The sequence below is a fragment of the Chaetodon auriga genome, chromosome 6, assembly GCF_051107435.1.
Source record: "Chaetodon auriga isolate fChaAug3 chromosome 6, fChaAug3.hap1, whole genome shotgun sequence".
In the NCBI taxonomy this organism is placed as follows: domain Eukaryota; kingdom Metazoa; phylum Chordata; class Actinopteri; order Chaetodontiformes; family Chaetodontidae; genus Chaetodon; species Chaetodon auriga.
The window spans coordinates 28,853,345-28,876,138 of NC_135079.1; the positions used below are offsets into that span (position 1 = coordinate 28,853,345).

Here is a 22,794-nt window from a genome sequence, read left to right on the forward strand (position 1 = left end):
ATACACACACAGGCCTTTGCCACCTTGGTCTCAAAAAAAAACAAACAAACAAGGAAAACCCTGACTGTATGTAAAATGTGATGGCAATGCATTTAGTTACTATGTTATACAGGCAAAGTTAACATTATGATTTTGGTGGCTCAAGTGTCTCTGTTTTATGTTGTCTCATGGCTTGAATAACAAAATGTGTGTGAGAACTCGACCGAAGCAGCCATGTCCTGCAAATGGTGACTCGTTTTCTCAGACACAGATACTGTACAGCTGTTAACGGGCATCTGCAGCCAGTACCCATAACACATGCTGTATATATTTCAGTGATTCAGCTAATGAAGGCGTCTTACCAGTCCTGGTGTGTCTAGAAATCTCGGGAAGACTGAGAATACATCTGCTGTTCTCTTTTCATCGTTGACCACTGAATGACGATAACTGAAGGTAACTTTCATCTTCTCGCGGACAGTGTCTTCATCAGCAGAGTGTTTCAAAACAGCAATAGCTGCTTCCACCTCCTCATCAGATAACACTTTGTCAGCGGTGAAGGGTCTAGGTTGACCATGGCCTGGCCCACCACCTTAAGACAAAACACAATTTTATTGACTCCTGCCTACACAATCCATCAATATCATATGTAACTGATAAGTAAACTTACTTTTGGGAGATTTGCTGACAGAGGGACCTCTTTCGTCTGTAGCTTTCCTTTGAATGGTCTTCAACCGCCATGCAAGGTATCCTGAACCACTCTCTGGGTCGTAGTAATGTTCCTATGTAATTAAATAAACACACGCTGACTATGCTATTAACATTTCTAAGGGCAATTATGGGTTAAATGTTGTAATAACCCTTTTACTTACATATCCATGTTGTGAAAATGGGTCTTCCAGATATGGAAACAGAGCAACTATCCCCTGTGCGTACATCACTCTGACACTTTTAGGGGGGGATGTCCTAATGTATAAATTCAATGATGACAATCAATTAAGTGGACACAATTAAAGACAATCCAAATAGTAACAATGTTTCTTAATAGTCTACATGTATGATTCTTACCCATGTGTTTGTGTCATCTCAGCAGCAAGTATGTTTATCATCTGTCTTCTGGTGGCATCTCTCAGAGATTTAGTTTTGCATACTCTTGCATGATGTGTTCACCGCCAGGCTTTGTTGTAAGGATTTTTTCAATCAACTTAAATGGAAAAAAAACATGCAGTCAGAAATTTGTAAACCATATGTACGACTGGAAAATGATAACATAAAAACACTTTAAAAACACTTCTAAAAACACACCATTAAATGGAACAAAATCCAGATTAGACTTAACAACAATGTCCACTACCCACCGCTTTTGCCTCATTGTTTATGTGGCATGGCCTTTTAGGTTCAGGTTCACTTCCTTCGGCAGCAGCTGCTTCTTCAGGAGGGTCACACATCGTGAAGTTCAGAATGATAGTATCGTCAGATGTTACTGAGCATGATGATGATGATGATGATAGAGAAGCATCTGTGCATTAGGGAAAATGAACAAAACAGAAGCATATTAAATGTTACTGTTATTACTCTATCCCAGCCTTTAAGTTTAACATGAACACATATGTGAATGGTCAGTGATTACCAAGTTCTTCATTGATCAACATGACTCGGAGGGTTCCAGGTGACTCCTTCACTATTTCTTCAAAGACCTCTCTGTCAACTTCTGTGTCAGATTGGTCTAGCACCTTCATATCTGGCTGTCTGCCGTCTGCTATGTTAAATTTTAGGCACACTGAAGTAAAGGAAGGAAAAGGGTATCACAGAAATCGTAACAAAGTTTGAAAGACCATTTCCTTCTGATGAGAATTAAAATGTCAGCTAAGTAGAGTAAGCCTCATGTTTTCACAAAATGTTGTTGTGTTGAAACTTAAGTCAATAGGTCATTCCCATCCATTTTAAGGCATAGCAGAAACAATTATCAACTCAGATCATTCAGAAGGAATGGTTTTATGATGAATTAAGTGTCTCAACCAAGTAAAAAACCTTCTTTTATGAAGGCATCGAATGTTAGGTCAGACAGCCTAACATACTTCTGCTCCCCTCCAAACAAAACACGCAGCAGCATATTCTATTAAAACAAGAATAGGGAAAAAATAACAACCAAGAAAAACAGCTGAACAAAGAGTAACCTGGAACTTCTGTTCCATAACCTGAGCCTACTTACCAACTACTGGTCCACTCTGCAATTCACTTGATTACTGTGGACAACAAGGCAAAGTTTATATAGTTAAGTTGTGATGAACAAATCTATCATGCTATCAGTTAACTAAGTATGTATGGTGGGTATGCTAACCCTAGCAGAAAATGTGTACTTTTAAGTCAAATGGCATTGTGGCAAAATTTAATTGTCTATGGCAAAGGCAAAATTCTTCCAATAGGTCGTAGAACGGAAAGACTTAAAACATGTCTATTTTAGTCCAAGTCCTTCAGTTATATTTGACTGGGAAATGGCATGCTCAAAGTTGTCCAGTTCCTCTTCATCTTAAGTTTTCCACAAAGTTAACAGGGGGATATCAGATAAATCGCTGATTTGAGAGCTCATAATATACAATTTACGACGTTGCCTAAATGTCCCATAGTTACTGAAGCGGCTATAGTAGCATGAGAAGAGACTACAGGAGCTCACTACCTGCTGTAAACGTCCGCTATACTGAAGCACTTCTTGTCGCTCTATGGATGAGCGTGTCTCGCTGTGCATAAGCATCACTTTACAACTTTATATTACGTCATTCATCAGCCAGAGCGAGCAACAGTACGGTGTGCACAGCGCAATGGCTGCGGCGCTGTGTAAAGAAGCACCACTGTCTGTGTAATTTTAGGCACCACTTTGGCCACTTCAGAAAAGGGACAAACTGACCGTTGAGACGTCGGGTATTGAGGCCACACTGGGGGGCGCAATCACGGCAATTCTCGCTATGCCGTGGTGGTATTTGCTTCAAGCTAATTAGCTATTAGCCATTAGCTATTAACAATTAGCATACTAATAAACAATAAGATATAACTTTGCCATAAGGCAGGCAGTGTGTATAGTCTCACCGGCAAATACGTAGTTAACATGTTACATACTGCACGTGCATCTTAACTTTATGATAACATGTCGAACTTACAAACTGCTAGCAAGTTAGTTGCTTGTTGCAGTCTTCCAACAGAGAGATAGATAGATTGACAACATGTCCTCAGTCGACATCTATGAAACTATAAAGCCGTGTTTAGTTGAAAAACTATTATTAAAAGATGTTGCGAACACAGGAATAATAACGTTACTTACCCGACTGTGGCACCACTCCAGACAACTCCCGCTGCATGTGACGGCAACCAGCAGTCAAGACGTTAGGCAGACTGGCGCGTAATCATCACTCTGCAGAGTTGAATTTTTCACTGCATGTCTGCAAAATTTTACACTGACTTTTAACTCTACTCTTAGAGTGGGTTTACTCTCCATATAGTTGTGAATACTCTATCTAGGTTAAAATAGGTTGACTCTGAAATATTGACACCCCATTTTTTACTGTGCAGTGTTATGTGTTGCCTGTCTGTTTTCCCCTGTCTGCCTAGCTGGGTGTGTCTCTACACCTGGCCAGCTCCGCCTCCTCAGGTGCACACCTGATGCGCATGACCATGATTAAAGCATAGGATAAAAGGGGAAAGCTCTCTCCTACCTGCTGCTGGATTGTCCTGAATCCATGGCGTTGTCTTTGTTTGTTCTGTGCGAGTACTTAGTTTTGCTATCTCCTTTTTTTGTGAGTTGCGCTAATGTTAGACTGTTATTAGATTACCACTTATTGTGTGCTCTGTGTTTCAGTTTGTCTGCCTGCCACATCAGTGTGTGCCTTGCTTTTGAAGACCCAATTCGTCTGAGCTCACTTTGTTTATTCCCACTCACATTTTGAGTGCACTTCATTTTGTTATTTTCCACTCCTTATGAGTGTGTCTTTTGTTGATCATTTTGTGTGTAAAATACATTTTTTTTGTTTACTAATTCCCTCTCTGGTCTGCATCTTTGGGTCCTAAGAAAATCATTTAGGCGTCCTGCCTAACAGTTTGAATGGGCAGAGTGTTTGATAAAGAGGCATGATTCAAGACACCAGAAAAAAAGGAGGGCAGGTGGGTGTTGTGTCTGCGACTCAGGGATGGGGGGGGGGGGGTTGATACTATTGCAGTAACATGCGAGAATTACCTTGGTAGGTAAAATGGCCTCATGCTAATGACCAACAGCTCAATGTCCTTATTGCAGAATTGTTCTTTAATTGAGATGTGCCCAGAGTTACACCATTTATTATTAACAAATACTGCCAGCCCTCTTCCCTTCCTCTTACCACTGTCCTTCAACCTGTCTGCCTACATCATTTGGAAACCATCCAGTTTAGCACTTGTGTCTGGAGGTAGCATCGTCAGCCATGTCTCCATGAAGAGCATAATGCAACACTTTTGGTATTATTTCTGGTACGGAGTCAGTGCTTCTAGCTCGTACATCTTATTGGAGAGAGATCTCACATTCCCCATGATAGAAGAGAAAACTGGAAAACTAGTGGGGTGCTCAGCCCCGACAAGGCTTACCTCTCTTTTTCCTCAGCTCATGGAGAATATGGGGTCTCTCCCCAGGAAGCGGCACCATTTTGCCATTAGCTGATCCCTGGTGTAGACAATGGGTCCATGGCTACGCTCGGGATCCCTGGACATGATTATAAACAATGCAGAAATTAGAAGAAAGACTATCTGGCTGTCAATCCATCTGAAGATTGTTAGAATGACCAAAGTCCAAGAATCACTGTTTTAGAGATGTGCTATTTAAGCAAGTTGTGTAGGGCACAGAATAAACTGATAATCACTTTCACTGAATAACTCAAGTGAGAGTCACAGTTTGTCTATAGCTGGTTTGTGTGGTTTGGCAAATGCTTTTAAATTACTGCCTTAATTTATGGCACTATCACATTCCCATGAAGTGATTTCAGTGGATTTTGGTGCAAGTGTTTGTCATGCAAGACATGTCTTTTCAGTGGAAAGCAAATGGGATAAAGAGAGAGAAAGAGAGGAGGCTTCAAACTCAGATGAACCTGGGTGAGCCTGTCCTGTCCCACTTTTCTGTTCCAGCCCTCTCTCTCCCTCTTTTTCTCCCTCCGACACATACAGCACAACAGCCTCCTCTCCATTCTGTCACTAAAGCTCCAAGTTGCTCAGAGTACAGGTGTAGGACTGCAAGGCTATACCTCAAAGACCCTGGATGCTGAAACAAGAGAAGTCAACCGACAGACATGTCAAATTACAACGACTCGATTTCTCACACTGACATAGTTCCCATGTTTTATTTGTCCACTTGTAATTCTTTTTATATCTTGGGTGTGTGTTCTTCCGTTCAATCCCAAACCTCGAAACACAGGGCTCCACCAGGCAGATATGTGTGCTTTACTGCAGTTAACACATATTAGTTCCTTTGTAACCATGATTAAACTTGCATGTCTCAGCTGGGAGATGTGCCAGTTTTGACTGACAGCCCCTGTCTGGATTCTGTACTTTGAGTCTCACACAGACTTGTCAAACATGGGTTCTGTCAAAGCATCCCTTGCTCTGCTGTCAAGCAAAGAAACCACAGGGAACTGCAGACAGTTAGCAGTTCTGACCACTTGTCTCTGTACACTATATGTGTGTAAGTGCTAAGTAGAGAATTAATATTATCTCAGATTGCTGTTCTTAAGTGTTGCTTTCACCAAAACTCAGCAGCATGTTGCTAGCACATTCTTCATTTCCTTCTTTTCTTTAGAGAAAATCCTAAGGGGAAAATATAAGTTAAACCTTTGTCATGCTTGGCATGCTTGTTTTGGCAAGACAGATCAGTCACTAAAATTACATCAAGAAAGCTTCTCCAATAACAGTTTGATATTAAGACTTCAGTGCTTTGTTGATGTGTGTTGTTGGAGGAGAAAAACTGTGCTATGTGATGCCAACCGCCTTAAATATTGTTTTCACAACTGTGCAAGCTAATCACCTTTAATTTTTCGTCTGTGCTCCAAGGGTTGAAGGAGACCGTTATTAGTGATTCACTACTTCTCATTACCTGGCCTGTGTTTCCTTTACTTATTCAAGCTGATTAGCAGTACAAGACCCGCCCTGCTCAATGACGCTGAGAAAAAGACCTCAAAAAGACCTCTACAGATAAGAAATTGTAAAAAGTAATAATAATGAGAAGGGCAATGATGAGGGGATGAAAATGATGAAAAAGAAAACAAAAAGAAAGAAATTATGGTGATAATTTTCATGATGGAAAGAAAAAGAAAAAAAATAGAATGACTGGTTGTCTCAAAAGCTAATCTTCATTTCACTTCACATCAATTAAAAATGACATACTTCTCAGCAGAGGCTGTTAGATAACCCCCACCCCCCCTAAAGAGAAGGGTTATTAATAGATGTCAGAGAATGATGATTGATTTTCTGCAGGTAATCAGGATGTCATTCTCAGCAAAAGGTCAAGGTGATCGGAGCGTAGTCATTTGGCTGTCAAGTCTCTCAGGCTGTGAACACGTGACACAACTTGATAAACTTTTAAATACAGTGATGATGTTCAAATGTAAAACAATCCTGGAAATTCAGAAAAAACAGTTTGTACATTAGAACGATGAACATTTACAATGCAACAAAAAACAAAACAAAACAAAACAAAAAAAAACACACGAGTATGGCCTTGATTATGAGACATTAACAACAACATTCATCACCATTAGGACCAATTAACAAACTTCCTCAGGATGAAATGGCCCTGCTTTAAGGGAAACTATGCTTAATTAGGAGGTTATGACAAGATGTAGCCTTAAGGATGATCCATATACAAAGGGCTCTTGGACAAAATTTCCACAAAGCTGGGAAATTTTTGTCAACACATCATATAACTCTGTGCCCTTGGTAAACTCACAAGATGGTCTGCTCTTGCCAATTCTGGCTCGAGATGGCTCTGAAAAATTATTGACAGACAGGCTTCCGATTTGTCAGTCAGCTGGAGGACCAGACCTTTTCACCTGTCAGGTAGAGAGATGAAGGGTGTGTGAGCAGACAAGGCAGAGGAGAGTAGACAGAGATAAAATAGACAGGAGAGAAAGGATTTGTGACAGTGGCATTCATCGCTGACACACACAAATACAAGCAGTGATGACAACCGTGAGTGTATCAGGGCGGGGTTACCTGCAGAATTGGTTGTGAAGCACTCCGTTATAAAAACCAGAGGGTCTAAGGATGACAAATGTGTACCCAAAGAATCTTTGATTGGATCGGGGATTAAGGGGCTGCCCTGTCTCTGAAGGAAAACAGGCAGGAGACATATAAACAGAGAGTGGAAGAGAAAGTGTGAATGCCACAGTGCCTAGACAGGAAGACAGAGTGGCAGAGTGGGTGGGCTTTGACAGACACATCTCACACAGGCTGGCAGCTCTGTCAATAGCCCCAGGATGGCCACCCTGATTGACAACTAGCAGGTGGGGCATGAATGGAATTGTCAGGCCAACTCTCAGTCAAAGTCACATCATTGAAGTTACAACACCCCAGCTGAACTGGCACACAGCTGTCCAAGGTGATCTCTGGGTGTACAAGGCAGACTTTTGGGATGGGAGGCTGTGACAGCTCAGATAATGCTATAATTACCATACATGGCAGTAGCAGCATACAATAGATTGGACCTATTTAACAAAAGTAGGCAGATCTGGTATACACACAAGGGTGGTTCCACTCAATTTACCAAAAAAATAAATAAATAAACAGGGCTAAAAAAGGATTTGAATGTACTATCAATGAATCTCTGCAATTTTTCCATTTCCTTGGTTCCCCTTAACTGAGCATTGTTCCAACATGAGGACATGAAGCATATGAGTTAATGGCCAATAATTGTGTGTGAGAGAGGCTTTCTCCCCGGAGTGGAATTCAGAACAAATGGAAGCCTCATTGTGCAACATTGTACTTCATGACATCTGCTGCGATTAAAGCCCAAACATCTGGCACCATAGCCTGACAGATAGACAAGACTTCTGGACTGGAAGGACGATCAAATGATATTTACAAAAATGTAACACATGGTATTTACTGGATGAAAGAAAGAAGTGCTTTGGGCAGGCACGGTAAATTCTCCTTATCAGACAAATACTGATCTGATAGATGCAAGTAAACACAAGTAAATTGTTTGGAAACTCTGACAAAATGAATGGCACTAAATACCCTCACTGCACTTTCACATCACAATGGACTTTATTATTATAGGCAGCTTCTTTGCTACAGATAAATACATACTGTGGGTCTTCAAGTAAACACTGGAATATACATCAAGGTTGGTTGTCAACTTTTTTTTTTAACAATCTCAATCATCCTTAACTCTTTGAGGTGAAGCTAAAACAATAATCATAACTGTCTATATCTGCTGTTGCCAAAACAACATTATGTCCCACAAAGTGATGTCATGCCTATCAGGTCTCTCTCAGATCTTCGATTGTCTCCCGTAATGCACTGACGCAATCTGGAGGGCCTCTGGGGTGTGTGTGATCGTCGGAGGCGGCGGTCAGGGTAGAGGCTGTTGTCAAAAGGCTTGCGGTGGACACAGAGGACGTGGGTCTTCAGGTTGCCCTTCTGGGAGGCGCTGTAGGGGCAGTACCTGCACTGGAATGGCTTCCAAGCTGGAAAGAAAAAAGAAAGCACAGAGTGAAAACAGACGGACTACCACAGTTTGTAGAAGTTTAACCTCTGCAGGGTCTGGAATGAATAACAAATGTGGCAATGTATGTCCTTTAAAAGTAAATCACTGAGCATCAACTCCAATTGGATGATATTTTTTTTAGATGGTAACATATGACTATACTATTCTTCTGTACTCCAACCTTGTTTCATTTGACTGCTGTAAGAAAATCCGATTAAGACAGACTAACAGGTCTGGCTCTCATCAAAACTTCACTGGATGCATCACACAGTACAGGTTTCTGTTCATGAAAACGCTTTGTGAAAACTAGAAGGCTGAGATTGAGTTCTACGAAGAAATTATGTTGCAAGACGGCATATGAGAATTTTAATTTTGACAATGACACATACATTGACATTTCAATGGTGTTCAAACACATTTCCTATTAGTTATGGTACGCTGACAGGCTGACAGGGTTTTATAAAAAGGCCAGCACGTTATAATTTGTTGAAACACATTTTATGTTCACAACACAAACACAAGCACACAAGTGTTGACTTGAAGAAGAATGACAGCCATCTGTTGCTAGATAGAAGGCAAGTCAAAACTTCCTGTCTGTCCACCTTCTTAGCACTCACTACATAACTCCACTACAAATAATGTGAACCTACATGACAAAGCACAGAGTGTACCTTTAAGATACAAACAACAAAGCACACCATTAATAGCTTCCAGAAGTTTATCTGATGTCCCTAAAAATCAGTATGACACCAAAGCCTGAAGGTATTGCTAAGATCAAAAGAAAAACTGCAGTAGTTGACTCATTTACCTATCTACCGAGACAGCCGTTGCGTCCTTGTTCACTGATGTGCTATTTTTGAAATGTTACCTCATATATTGACTGTCTTATTTCTCCCCTGTCTAACAATGTGTTTTTCTGTGATTCATGGTACAGTAAACCATTATGTGCTGATGTCATTTGACATCACTTCCCAAGAACTGTGGGCTGCCTCAGCCTTTTTACCCTGCCCTCGCCTCTTCCTCTCTATTTCCTCCTCATCACAGCTGAGCCAGCTGTAGCCATCTGAACACTCACTTTCACACAGTGGTCAGGGAGGATAAGGCCTGACATATTTCAATATCATCAGAATATCACAAACACTACTCTGTGTGTGTGTGTGTGTGTGTGTGTGTGTGTGTGTGTGTGAGAGAGAGAGAGAGAGAGAGCGAGAGAGAGACAGAGAGAGAGTCTTATTAAGGAAGGGAGGGGGCTGTCTGTGAAGAACAATAGTAAGCAGAAAAGTTTTGTCAAAATCCAGGCACAGAGCAGTTGGGATGCCACACACACTTAGAGAGATACGCACACGTGTATGCACAAATACACATGTGTTTGTACCTCTATCACAGCTAAATGCCTAACCCCAACCCTTACCCTAACCCTGACCTAAAACTAAGTCTAACCTAATTCTTTAAACCAAATCTTAACCGTCAAACAGCCCTTTGAGGGTCTGCCCAAAAAAGTGAAGACTGGCGAAAAAGTCCTTACTTCTCAAAAATGTCCTTACTCTCAATGTATAATTGGACTTCACTAATTTCAACCCAATCTTAGCTGTACATGCACACACACACACAAACATACACACACACTTCTATGAATGTACACATGATGCACAGATGCAGAAATAGACTGGACAGGAAATGAGAGGAGTGGGATTGTATAGTGTTGAGAGAAAAAAAGAGAAAAAAAATAATGAGCAATTACTTTGACTTTGCATAATAGTGACATTGAACTGTAATAAAGGACAATTCTTTTTTTATTACAACTTGGGTCTTGTAATGTAATTATGGCTATCATTTCCATCTGTTATGATAACATTGTACTCACCAAAGTGATTGCTGTGATCTGGGAACACGGCAACATTGCTACAACAAAGCCAGACAAGGCAAGAATCACAGACAGTCACACGATCACACAGCTTGTAAACACGCGAACAGTTTAGCCAGAAAATGCAAAGCACTGTACTTGTAAGATGAAGTGAAAGTGAGCACAACGTGAGTGGTGTGCCAATTTGGATAACAATCATATAGTTCACCTTGTACTTTAAAAAGTTAAGCTAACCTGGGAGTTTGTTTAAAATGTGTATGATCATTTGCTGTTTCTTGCTTACACAGAATTCTTTTTAGCAAAATCACTGCACCCGCCAAGAAAGAGGACAGAACTTATTCATGACTTTAACTTCGAAGATATCAGTGGTATCTTCTCATGTAACTCTCAGCAAGAAAGCAAAAGAGAAATGTATTTCCCCAATGAGTCAAATTATTTTTAGTTTTTACTCTTGCCATAAATAGGACTGACATCAGTATATTGCAGTATGGACTGAAATGTGTCCATACCACTGAGTATTGAAAAATATAGACAAAACTTTCAAAACTTTTTTCCCTTTGAACAGAGATTTACTGAATTAAATAATAATTCAGCAAATTTTTGACTTTCAGTTGTGCAAAAAAAAAAAAGTTCTTGTATGTGCTGTGTTGAGCCAAAATATAATATCTGAGTATATTTGCTTCTTTTGTTTAATGGAAAACAAGTATTGAAGAAAAGCCAGTTTATATTTTCTCAAAGTTCAGTATCAATAAAGTTTTATTATGGCATTGTATGGAATCGCATATATTGCACAGGCACTAGTAAATTTCAAATCATACCCTTCCCTACCTAAATGCATATTACAATTACAATTAGTCATTTGGCAGACACTTTTATACAAAGCGACGAACATATGAATTTAGACACCAATGGCACAGCATCGGGGGCAGTTTTGGGGTTCAGTATCTTGTCCAAGGATACTTCAGTATGTGGACTGCCGAGGGATCGAACCACCATCCTCCTGATTGGTGGACCACTGCTCTACCTCCTGAGCCACAGTTCATGTGTACAGTCACTTTGTACGTGATTGTAGACATGAGATTGTACCTGCCTGTGATTTGAGACTGGGACGGAGGTTCACCTTCCAGAAGGACAATGACCCGAAACATACTGCTAAAGCAACACTCAAGTGGTTTAAGGGGAAACATTTAAATGTGTTGGAATGGCCTAGTTAAAGTCCAGACCTCAAACCAATTGAGAATCTGTGGTCAGACTTGAAGATTGCTGTTCACAAGTGAAAACCATCCAACATGAAAGAGCTGGAGCAGTTTTGCCTTAAGGAATGGGCAAAAATCCCAGTGGCAAGATGTGACAAGCTCATAGAGACTTATCCAAAGCGACTTACAGCTGTAATTGCTGCAAGAGGTGGCTCTAAAAAGTACTGACTTAAGGGGGGTGAATAGTTATGCACACTGAAGTTTTCTGTTATTTTATCCTATTTGTTGTTAGCTTCACAATAAAAAAAAAAAAAAAAAAAAAAAAATCACATCTTCCAAGTTGTAGGCATGTTCAGACCCTCAAATAATCCATTTTAATTCCAGGTTGTGAGGCAACAAAACATGAAAAATGCCAAGGGGGGTGAATACTTTTGCAAGCCACTGTATATGTTTGCACCTGCACACATTTTCCTATGTGTGTATATAAGTGCGTGTGTGTTGTCTGCCACAGGCTGAGATAATGACCGTGATGACAATGGCAGGGCCAATGGGGGCCAGAGAAGCGGAATGGTGACGGATGACACAAGGCTGAGCTCTGATGGCACAGAGACAGTGAGTGATGACTGTACATCCTTTCCAGTGCTCCACCCTTCATTATTTCTATGGGGATAAGCAGGGCATAAAGGCAGTTAATGCTGCCCTCTTGCTGGCCCCAGATCACGTCTGTTCATGGAGACAGCCACACTACCATTCCTCTTTCCTCACTGTCTAACCTCGCTATCGCTCCATCTATCTCCATCTATGGTGATCTTTCTTACTCCTTTTCTCACTCCTTTTTCTCTCACTTTCTCTCACCTATCCATGAAGGGTGGAGGTCAAACAATGAGATAATGACTCACCCCTTTCAACCTTTCAGAGTCTTTTGTTTTTTTCTGTCCTCTGTTCCTTTATTCGTAATCCTTTATATATTGATTTTTTTATATTCACTTGTTCTCATGCCTTATCTGATGTCACAGTTATAGTTAACTGGTTTAAAATTGGATAATAATTGGACTGTGTTCTCAAAAATAGTTGTTCTAATTGTGTCTGTGAAATATGAAAGCATGCCATTAATACTTCGTGGAGAAATATTTACAAGCTTTACAACAACTCGACTATTAGACTAGTAAATGTTGCCCTCTATTGGTTTACCAGGAGCAGTGCAGAGATGAGAGTTTCTTTTTAAACACAAGGGAGACCTCAGTGAGACTAATGAGCATGCAGGCAGGTTCAACCAGAGGTCACCATCTGGCCAATTACCACTGCTGGCACATTGGAGCTGACCTGAACTGTCATCACAAACACATCACTCCATGTCCAAACTACAAGGCAATATGTCACAATGCCACTCAATGTGCCACACAGTATCGAGTGGATGGGGGCAACAGGAGACAGCCCCATGAACGCCGCCTGGTCAGCTCTGCACAGGGAACAGGCTACCAGGCCACCTGTTTAGTTCAGTTTTAGAAGACACTCAATGAATTGACTGACAGGTGTTTATTGTGTCTTTGATAACTACTTCCTCATGGAACAAAAAAAACAAAACAAAACATGGAGGATCAATCTGCAACAAACAAAAGGTGACAGGTGGTTGAAATCACAAGCAGCAGTCAACGTGTTGTATGTCATGATGTTACAGGAACACAAGGCTTGCTCAAAGACAACTCAAAACTGCCAGCTATTCCAAATCCCTATTTTTTATTCATATGGCCTTATACAAAATAAAAGTAAGAAAGACACATGAATAGTGTGATGGCTAAGACAGGAGTTGAAGTGGAGGGGTGCTTTATGGCATGTTATAATAACATTCTGTACAATCAAATAGAAAACTAAATCACCCTCTTAGAATCACAAAGACAGGGAACAGATGTTAATCCCTAATGGAGTTGACAGGCACTTTCACACACACACATGAACATACTGAGTGTCTGAATAACAGGAAGATCAGAGAGAAGGTGTATCATGTTGCACTCATAATACATGCATATCACAGACCCCAGCTGTTGGATTCCCTCTCCTGAGAGACAGCAATATTAAATCTACACTCAGCAAGCATATCACACCAGCACAAGGGCTTAAGCCTCTCCATCAGTGGGCTCTATTGGCTTGGGAGATTTGTAACCTATCACACAAGGAGATTATGACATATTTTAAAGTGTAAGGATAATCAATTCCAGACACCTGTGTCTTTTTTAGCCCTTATTTGAGATCTGAGGTAAGATCTGACAAGAGAAAAAAACTAAATTGCTATGAGTATAAGGGGAGTGTGTTGTTTGTAACTGCCATGATTTAGTTACACTCTCACATTCACTCTTCACACCGACAAAAACTTTTTTGAGATTTCAAAAGCAGCATCCTTGTGGCTGATGTCACACATTAGTACAATGCATACAGCCAGTGAGCTAGTCAACCACTTATATAAAGAATTAAGTTAATCAATTGTAATATTGTGTATTGCCGTCTGCAGTATCTGTCACATTCAGATGAAGTGGTACAAAGCATGTGAAAGTAAGTAGAAAGTAAGAAAGAAAGAAGTATGATCAAGATGGCGCCACAGACGGCTGCCTCGGTGTGTTGGTGCACGTTGTTTTGTTTTGTTTTGTGTTTTAAATTGTGTATATATATATATATTTATATTGTTATATTTTGTACTCTTATTTTTTAGTAGATGTGTCATACACCAACTTCACCACAACAAATTCCTCGTATGTGTAAAATCGTACCTGGCAATAAAGCTTTTTCTGATTCTGATTCAGATTCTGAAAGGGGATAACAAGATGAAAAAAGAAATGACTAGTCTTTATCCACTAGGTGGCAATAGATATTTTCAAACATGAAAGCAGCCCTCACTGTTTTGACTACAGAGACAGCGGCATAGAGAATAGTATATGACGCTCACCTGATGCAACATCTTTCTCCACGTCCCCCACACCATTCAGACTAGCTTTGTGTGAATTGGCAGGTGTGCTGCTCATGTGGCCCTGGGATCTGAGGAAAGAGAGCAGGCCGCCTTGGTAATGGAAATGATTGGCCTGTCCTGGAGTCAAGTTCTCCAGAGAGGAGATGGTATATTCAGCCCCAGCTTTGCGCCAAGGTTCAGGCTTGTCGTGCTTCTTCTCACCAGGACCCTGAAAATTGGCACTTTCTTTCACACTTAGTTCAGCTGCAGCATTGGAATAACTTTTCAGCTGGCGGGTAATGGAAGTGGACAGTCCATTACTAAAAACACCAGACACCTGTACCGATACAGCAGGAGACATAGCTGAATGAGATGTGACAGACTCTGGCCTCAAGGACAGATCTAAAGGTTCATACTGGGACCTCCTAGTCTGAGTAGGTGAAAAGCCCTCTACTTCTGCATCTTTGTCAGTGAGGTTGGACTGCTTGTTCATGAGAAGGGCATTTTCACTTTGGCTATCATAACCAAGGTAGTGATCTTCAGATGGGCTCCAGTCTTCCCTGGATCCGGGTCTGAGCTTGGGGTTGGAGTTGGGGCTGGAGCTGCTGCTGGTGGGCTGCAGTGGAGAGGAAAGATCCCTGCTATTTTGCCAGTGGGGAAAGTGGTAACGATCCAGATGAAAGCCGAGGGAAGCTGTCTGTGCAGTGGTGTAGTCACTGGAGAGGGGACATCTGTCAATTTTCCCACCTAACAGAGATAACAATAACATTTAAAAACACAATACAATACAATCCAAATCAAATTGGGAAGTATGTGTATATGAGGCATATTGAGTATTTTTTCTGAGAAAAGTAGATACCAACTGTTGTCTAAACATGAAAAATGTTGCAATCCCACACTAGGCTGAGTTGAATGATTTAAGCACTGCACTGCAGTAAATCAAGCCTGTAATCAGCTTTCAGCTCCAGTGATCCATCATTTTACAGTATAGATGCCACCACCATGTGCAATAAATACAACCAACAATGTTAACACCAAATCAGATTCTTCCAGAAATAATGAACAGTGAAATGTGAAGCAACTAGAACAAGGCAGATGTTGCAGACGAGAACAACATTCCATCAAAAACCAGTGAGTGGGTTTCCTGGTCAAAAATAAGTCCAACATGTGAGCAGTTCTAATTAAGTTCACCATTTAGCTGACTTTATTTTTGCTTCATACTTGAAAAATTGCGTGGTGGGACCATAATTCAAACAGTGTGAAGTGTATTGTGGAGAGTGACAAAGGGTATTTTTTCTCCTTTTAGCCTACTAAAAATATCTATCTGGAAACACGATTTGGTTCCAATATCCATAACTTTTCATTAAAGGAAATTTAAATGCCTTCTTCCCTCTGTTTACCTGCAATTTAATCCTTATAGCCATCACAGAAACTCCCTGTGACCCTTTTGAGTTACTAATTGTATGAGACCTCAGCCTTGCACTGTCCCAGCTGTTTCGCTGCCATTCCAATTACAGTTAAAGTTATCTGATGTGATTAAGCCACAAATATTGGCAGTTTACTGCCCAACACTCTCCTGGCATTTGAAGGTTAGGTCATACATTATACTGTGTCTTTTAGGGATGTGTCTGGGATAAAGAGATAAACCCAACACCATTAATTTAATTTTATGCATATTGATGCCCTATTGTTCTTCTTTAATGGACTAATGTCTGACTTACAACAGTGATTCATCCCTGGAAGAGAAATATTAATTTCATACACTTCAAGATCTGACCCTGAGGTAATTCTCAGAGGTAAATCTAGATCTAATGATTTGTAGTCAGTACTTTACCATGTTTTCAACTTTAATAGAAAACCTATTTTGTGAGCTGAATGGTAGTAAATGAATGGTTGTTTTCTACCATTTCAAATGTACAAAACTGTAAAATAGCACCTGCATAGTAATTAGATTAAATATATCTGAACCTAAAGAAATTGTAAAAAGCCCTGCAAAAATGGTAAGTTTGTGTCCTTGATCTGAAGACAGTCACCTTTTTGTGCTGTAAATGTGTGTGTGTGTGTGTGTGTGTGTGTGTGTGTGTGTGTGTGTGTGTGTGTGTGTCTACAGTATGTAAAGCATGTTTGATTAATGTCTGCGTACATCTAATGTGTGTGGTGATGTGTGTAAGCATGCAAGAATGAGAAAGATACTTCAATAGTCCCACACCCTTGTCAAAGGGAACTCCTTAAGACAAGCTATAGATCTCAATTATTCTGTGGATTAAGTTACCATGACATTACTGGCAAGCTCCAATGCAGAAAACACACATATCTGACCTCATCTTTGAACATGGACTGGGCTTGGACAAGTGATTCACTTCATATGGAAATAGGTGTAAAGATTTACAACAATGCCATCAATGCAATCATGTGCTCACATACTGTGCTTACATAGGCATTTCACAGTTATAATGTAGATATAAAGTTCTATACAGTGGGGCTTTGGTTCTTTCTATATATGCAATATGCAATCGAGCACCTCAAATGCAAAACAGAGATACTGTACATGGTGGCTGGCTTGGTTTAAGATGAAACAGAGTCACACACAAGACTGGTGAGGAAAACAGGGGCACCAGATGTTCTTTGATGTTTATAATAGCATATATCATTAATATTAATTAGACCACATAGCCAATGACGCATTTGGGATGTTTCCAAGTCAATTAAGCCAAATGGCATTCAGGAGACAGTGGAACGATATTTCAAGGCAGGTGTTCAGAACTCCCTAGGTAAAATCTTTTTATCTGCATGCTAGGAAAACAAGCATTTTGAGCTTAATTTGAGCCTCATATCTGCAATAATAATTAAAAAGAGGATTAAAAGACAGAAGTGACAGGGAGATGGAAAAGCCAACAGGTAATCAGTATATATAAACCAGTCAGATTGGCTCTGATTTCTGAATAAAAACTCAATTTGTTTAAACCTGACATGGGACTGAGTTAGATAAGAACCTATTTAGCTAAAAGATGCTTTTACTTTCAGCAATCAGAAAGAACAGACTGATGTAACTGAAACAGCCAAATGAAAAGTGATACTTGATACAGCAGATTGCTTTGTGTGCTCTGTGTGTCTGGGTAAATCTCTGCTCATATTACCATTCACATTTTTGAAGACATTTAAATTTCAGGCTCTCTTAGCTGGACAGTAAGAGACGGATAAAAGCAGGGAATAAGGGAGTAAAACACAACATCATTATATGGTGTGTCTGCTCACTGACCTTGAGGTTAAGAGTATTGAATGGGACTAATTAATAACTGTCAGAGTATGTTATGTTTGTTAGGCATGTTTTTATTCTCAGCAAGGGTCTAACTGTCCAATGTAGATTTGAGGCCTGAAGCATGCACCCTTCATTAGTTCATTTTAAGAAGAGTTGTTATTCTTAATCTCAGATTATTATTATTATAGTGAATGATGAGATATTGAGAGCAGTGATTTCTTATTTAAGATACTGGGCATCTGTAGTTAAAAAACTTAATCCAGAACTGTTTCTGGATATATCAAGCAAAGAAGCTGTGTCTCGTTCCAATAGTCATGACTGCAATATATTTGCCATCCATATTGAGAACATCAAAAACTGCATGATCACCATAGGCTGACTATGAATAATGCAGCTAGCAGTTCTGGACTAATCAATGTTCCTTAAGGTGAACATCTGGCAGTGGTAATTCTTCTTCAGCATCTCCGCTCTCCTGAATCAGAAAGCACTCACTCTCTCCCTGTCTCTTCCTCCAAATCCAACCGTGAGACAGACAGACTTGCTCACTAACAAGCTCCCACCACTGAAAAAAACATATCCCTGTTATTAAAGTCTCATCAAGTGGTGTGTGTTCTCCATATGTGTAGGATTTACCTATCTTTCCTGCAGCAGACCTGTGTGTTGAGCCAGGGCCAGCACCGTGTGATTGTGTTAATTAATCTGTCATTGTGAGCGTAGGGAGCAGCTGCAGAGGTCTCTGGGATATATTGTCAGAGCTAAACAATGTGATGCTAAGCCCCCAGAGTGAGTCTACCATTACACAAGCTCAAGAACAGAGAGGAAAGGAGGAGAGGGGGAGAGAGTCTGCTGGATCAATCATTGACTAAAGCAATGACGCCTGACCTTTAGAATGAATTAGTTTCCACGCTTAATATTGACTGAAATTAGAGTCTGATACTGAATGTGCCATCCCAGAAGTGCGTGCACTCAAATCCTAAGCTTGCCAGCTATCATAAATGTCTCTGGAAGTGACACTGTATGGTCTCTGTGATAGGGGAGAAGAGGGAAGGTAAAAACAATGGAGCCTGAAAATGCTTCTTAAAGAGCAACCAGACAGGGATTTGGCCACATACTGCCAGCATTTACATGTAAATATGCAGATACCAGTATGTGTGTACTATATGGAAACAAAACATCTAATGAGATTAGATCTGATCCATCTATCTCTGCTATACAGCCAACATTTAAGAGGATACTGAATCAAACCCCACAACAGCTCATCAGCCTTAGATGTACATTAACAACAGTACTCCAATTGAGAATAACCACTGATTTTGAAGAAACACAACAAAAGTTTGGAATATTTTCTCTTCTCTTACTAATATAGCAGTAATTTAGGTAAGATGGTAAAATGTTAGCAGGATGCCATGACAAGAAAAGCATTTACCCAGTGAGCCAAATCATCCAAATCACCAGGTGGAACAGAAGACTATCAATAGAAATACCAGGTGGTAGATCAAATCATAAAAATCGTTGGGTGGTATATATCAAATCATTAAAAACACCAGATGGCATGCATTAACATCCTGTGCCCCTGTAGGCAAGGGGTGGGGATGTGAGTGATAAAAAATAGAGCATACTAATTATCCCTCTGATTCACCATGATGCCATTATCTTTAAAAGGAAGTCCTTATGCATGACAGTAATTTCTGTGGTGGTGTTGTTGCTGACCCTGTACCTTCATGTCCGCCTACACTAATAGACAACACACAGGCCACAGCTGTCACACAACTATTATATTTAAAAAAGAGAAAACATTCAGAAAAGATTATGAGATGCATAAAGTTGATCCTTTGTTGTGATGTCCTTAGCTTATTTTTATTGCAATGTGTAAATGAATGGTTATAGGTCTGTCATTTTAGCCAGTCAATTCTCAAGCTAGAACATGTAATCTTGCAAAATCTGACTAAATGTTAAAGGGGTTCTCCAGGGATTCAGTATGTTACTTCCATAAAGTTGGGAGACTTGCAAGAAACATAAAAAAAAAGAATGGTTGGGGCATTGCTGTAGCCTACAGGCTAAGGTGTGCAAACTGCTTTCTGGTTCAGACCCATCCAGGCACACTTGCATGCCATCCCTATCTCTCTCCTCCCGACTGCTTCTCTACAGTCAATTGAAGGCAAAATGTCAAAAAAAAAAAAAAAAAAAGTTCAAAGAAGAATCAAAGCAGCAGGCAGATATATTCTGACATTTAGTTCCTAGTTTGGGTCAAGCTGCACTAACACTGGATTTTACTTTTTCTAGAATGAAATTTCAATCATGTCATTCATATTTTTTTCAAACTTTGGAAAGCTCCCCTAAGAACCATGAAAGACATACATGTCAAACAAACTGAACTTGATGTGTAAAATCTCTGAACATTATTCATTATTCTTAGACTGAATTACCTGTAACTGGAGAAGACGATTGCGTTTGAGGGCCAAGGACAGTGCCAGTGTGGGAATTTCCCATGTCTGTGATGATCTCTGTTGGACCATGATGACTCACACTGCCTGGCCTACCACATCTGCTGATGTCCTTGGCCTCTGGAGTACCAAGACTGGCTTTCCCATTATCTACAATGAGATCTCTCTCCGGCAGGTAGAAAGAGCACTCCTGTCGAGCTTTGAGACTAAACATCTGCTGCTCAACAGATAACCCCAGTGTCATGATCTGCCACCCTTGGTTGCTGTGGCTGCTATTGAGTCTATCTGTTTTAGAGATTACTTTCTGCAGATATTCCAAGCTCGTGGAGCTCAGTGGAGTGTGGAGATGATTGAAATCCAACAAAGACGAACTTTCTGCATCAGTCAAAGGGCCTGTACATGAGGAAATCAACCTCCCTAATATCTCCCTAACCTTCATGTCAGCATCTGCTGTAGCAAGAATCTGATTATAATCTTGATGGTCTGCTCTGTCAGCCATGAGGAACCTGTTGTGAATGTGGGATATGTACTGTGAGTAGAGGTTGCTCTGATGGTCTTGTGTTAAGTTACTCATGTTAACAGACGTGCCATGCTCAACAGGGAGATTATGCTTACCAGCCAGCTTATTGAGGTGGACCTTCATGTGGTTCTTGAGAAACCAGGGTTCCTTGAATCGACGGCCACAGATTTGGCAGCAGTGCTCAAAAGAGTCCTTGTGCTTCCTCATGTGACCCTTCAGGAACCAGGCCTGACTGAAGGTCTGGCCACACACCATGCAGGAGAATTCACCAACCAGCTTCCTCTTGTCACCAGCCCCTATCACAGTCTTCTGCCCTGAGCCTGAATCAGCAGTTATATGCATCGTCTCAACATGGCCAATGAGTTCCTCCTCTTGTGAGGCAGCAAACTCGCACAAGGTGCATTTATAGGGTTTATGTAGGATCCTGATGTGGCGCTCAAGCTCCTGCTGCTTCCTGAACTTTCCCTTACAGAATGAGCAGCGGAAACCAGTGGGTTGGGGTTGGGTGGGATCATCAGGGATGGTAGTCACCTTAAGAGATGTGGATTTATGTGGCTGGCTCTCTGCAGCACTAGAATTGGATAAGAACATGAGTTGTGTCGGGACAGTGTGTGATAGTTGGGGCTTTTGAAGTTTGTTAATATTATTAACATGACCAGCTCGTGTCTGCCTATCCCTTAGTATTGCCCTTTCCTCAAGCTCATGGAGCAACCTGTTGTCCTCCCTAATTCGCCCACGACCTTTACCCAGAAAACCTTGTTTGTGAGTACGGAGGTGTATCTTCAGATTGCCCTTCTGTGCAGCCCTGTGGTCACAGTATGGGCACTTGAAGGGCTTCTCACCAGTGTGTGTGCGCATATGAAGGGAGAGGATGCTGTTGAAGCGGAAACGCTTCCCACACAACGGGCAGGGATATTTTCTGTTCTTGCGGTTGTCATTCTGAGTAGAATTTATCTGGTAGGTGATACTTTGATTGGTGACTCTCAAGAACGGGGAAAGTTCTGCTCTCCCGTTTGTACCACTAGGAATGCTTGAATCCAATATTTGATTGGCCAAAAGCGCCATTTGGCTCCTAATTGGGTGGGTGGAAGGGGTAATAAAGCTGTCCTTTCAGGGACTGGTTGATGTTACAGTATGGTTGTCAGAGGTGTCTATGTGGGACACTCCGAAGGTAAGAAGTTAACTGTATGCTGACTGCACTTATTCAGTTGAAACAGGATGTGGATTCATGCTGTTCAGATGAAATGTCGGTTTGTTGTAGTTCAGACCTAAAGAGAAAACAAAAGGAACATTAAATACATTCTACCAAAACAAAGGAATTATCTAAATATATTAATGTCCAGTCCAATATAATAAAACCCGAGAACAGTCGAGCACCACAAATAGGTCAAGAAATAGAGCAAACTAGGTTCTGGCTCTCTTCATCCTGTGTTTAGTATGCCTGTGGCTTTAGATTATTGTTGGTGACTATGAAAATCCTGATTAGGTCTAACCACAAAGGCTTCCTCAACAAATATCTCATTCTTACAAAGGGGTAAGGTGAGGTCTTGATCTCATTTTATACTGACAGACAATATTAAGACAGCACAAACATCAAAGGTTGTCTGCTTCTACTTGGTCTTCCTTTGCATTTCACAAATCATGGACCACTTTAGAGTACTAAAGAAAATAAACAACTTGATTTTTTTGATTCAACTGCAGCAGTAAAACAAAGCTTCAAATTCACCTTGTGCTACAATGGTAGAGGTCCCATAAGCGACCCCTGCACAGCTCTCATGCAGCACCGAAGGGCACAGAACAAAGCCTGCACTGTCCACACTGAATTAACACAGGCTTACATCATCCTGGACTGCAAACTCAATCATGAAAATGATGTATACCAAA

General features: G+C 40.7%; 1 protein-coding gene and 1 long non-coding RNA gene across 2 annotated transcripts; both read right to left on the bottom strand.

The window, feature by feature from the left end:
* Positions 1–462: 462 nt before the first annotated feature.
* Positions 463–1,117, bottom strand: LOC143321792 (uncharacterized). Its single transcript, XR_013077248.1, has 4 exons — positions 1,045–1,117; positions 849–942; positions 647–758; positions 463–568 (listed from the first exon to the last, which is right to left on the bottom strand). It is a non-coding gene; the product is annotated as an uncharacterized LOC143321792 (long non-coding RNA).
* A 7,183-nt stretch (positions 1,118–8,300) lies between these two features.
* LOC143322555 (uncharacterized) lies at positions 8,301–21,567 on the bottom strand. Its single transcript, XM_076733829.1, has 4 exons — positions 21,006–21,567; positions 14,688–15,434; positions 10,554–10,591; positions 8,301–8,669 (listed from the first exon to the last, which is right to left on the bottom strand). Exons 1-4 carry the CDS (start codon positions 21,499–21,501, stop codon positions 8,610–8,612), a joined length of 1,341 nt encoding a protein of 446 aa, XP_076589944.1. The 5' UTR covers positions 21,502–21,567; the 3' UTR covers positions 8,301–8,609.
* Between the last annotated feature and the right edge of the window lie 1,227 nt (positions 21,568–22,794).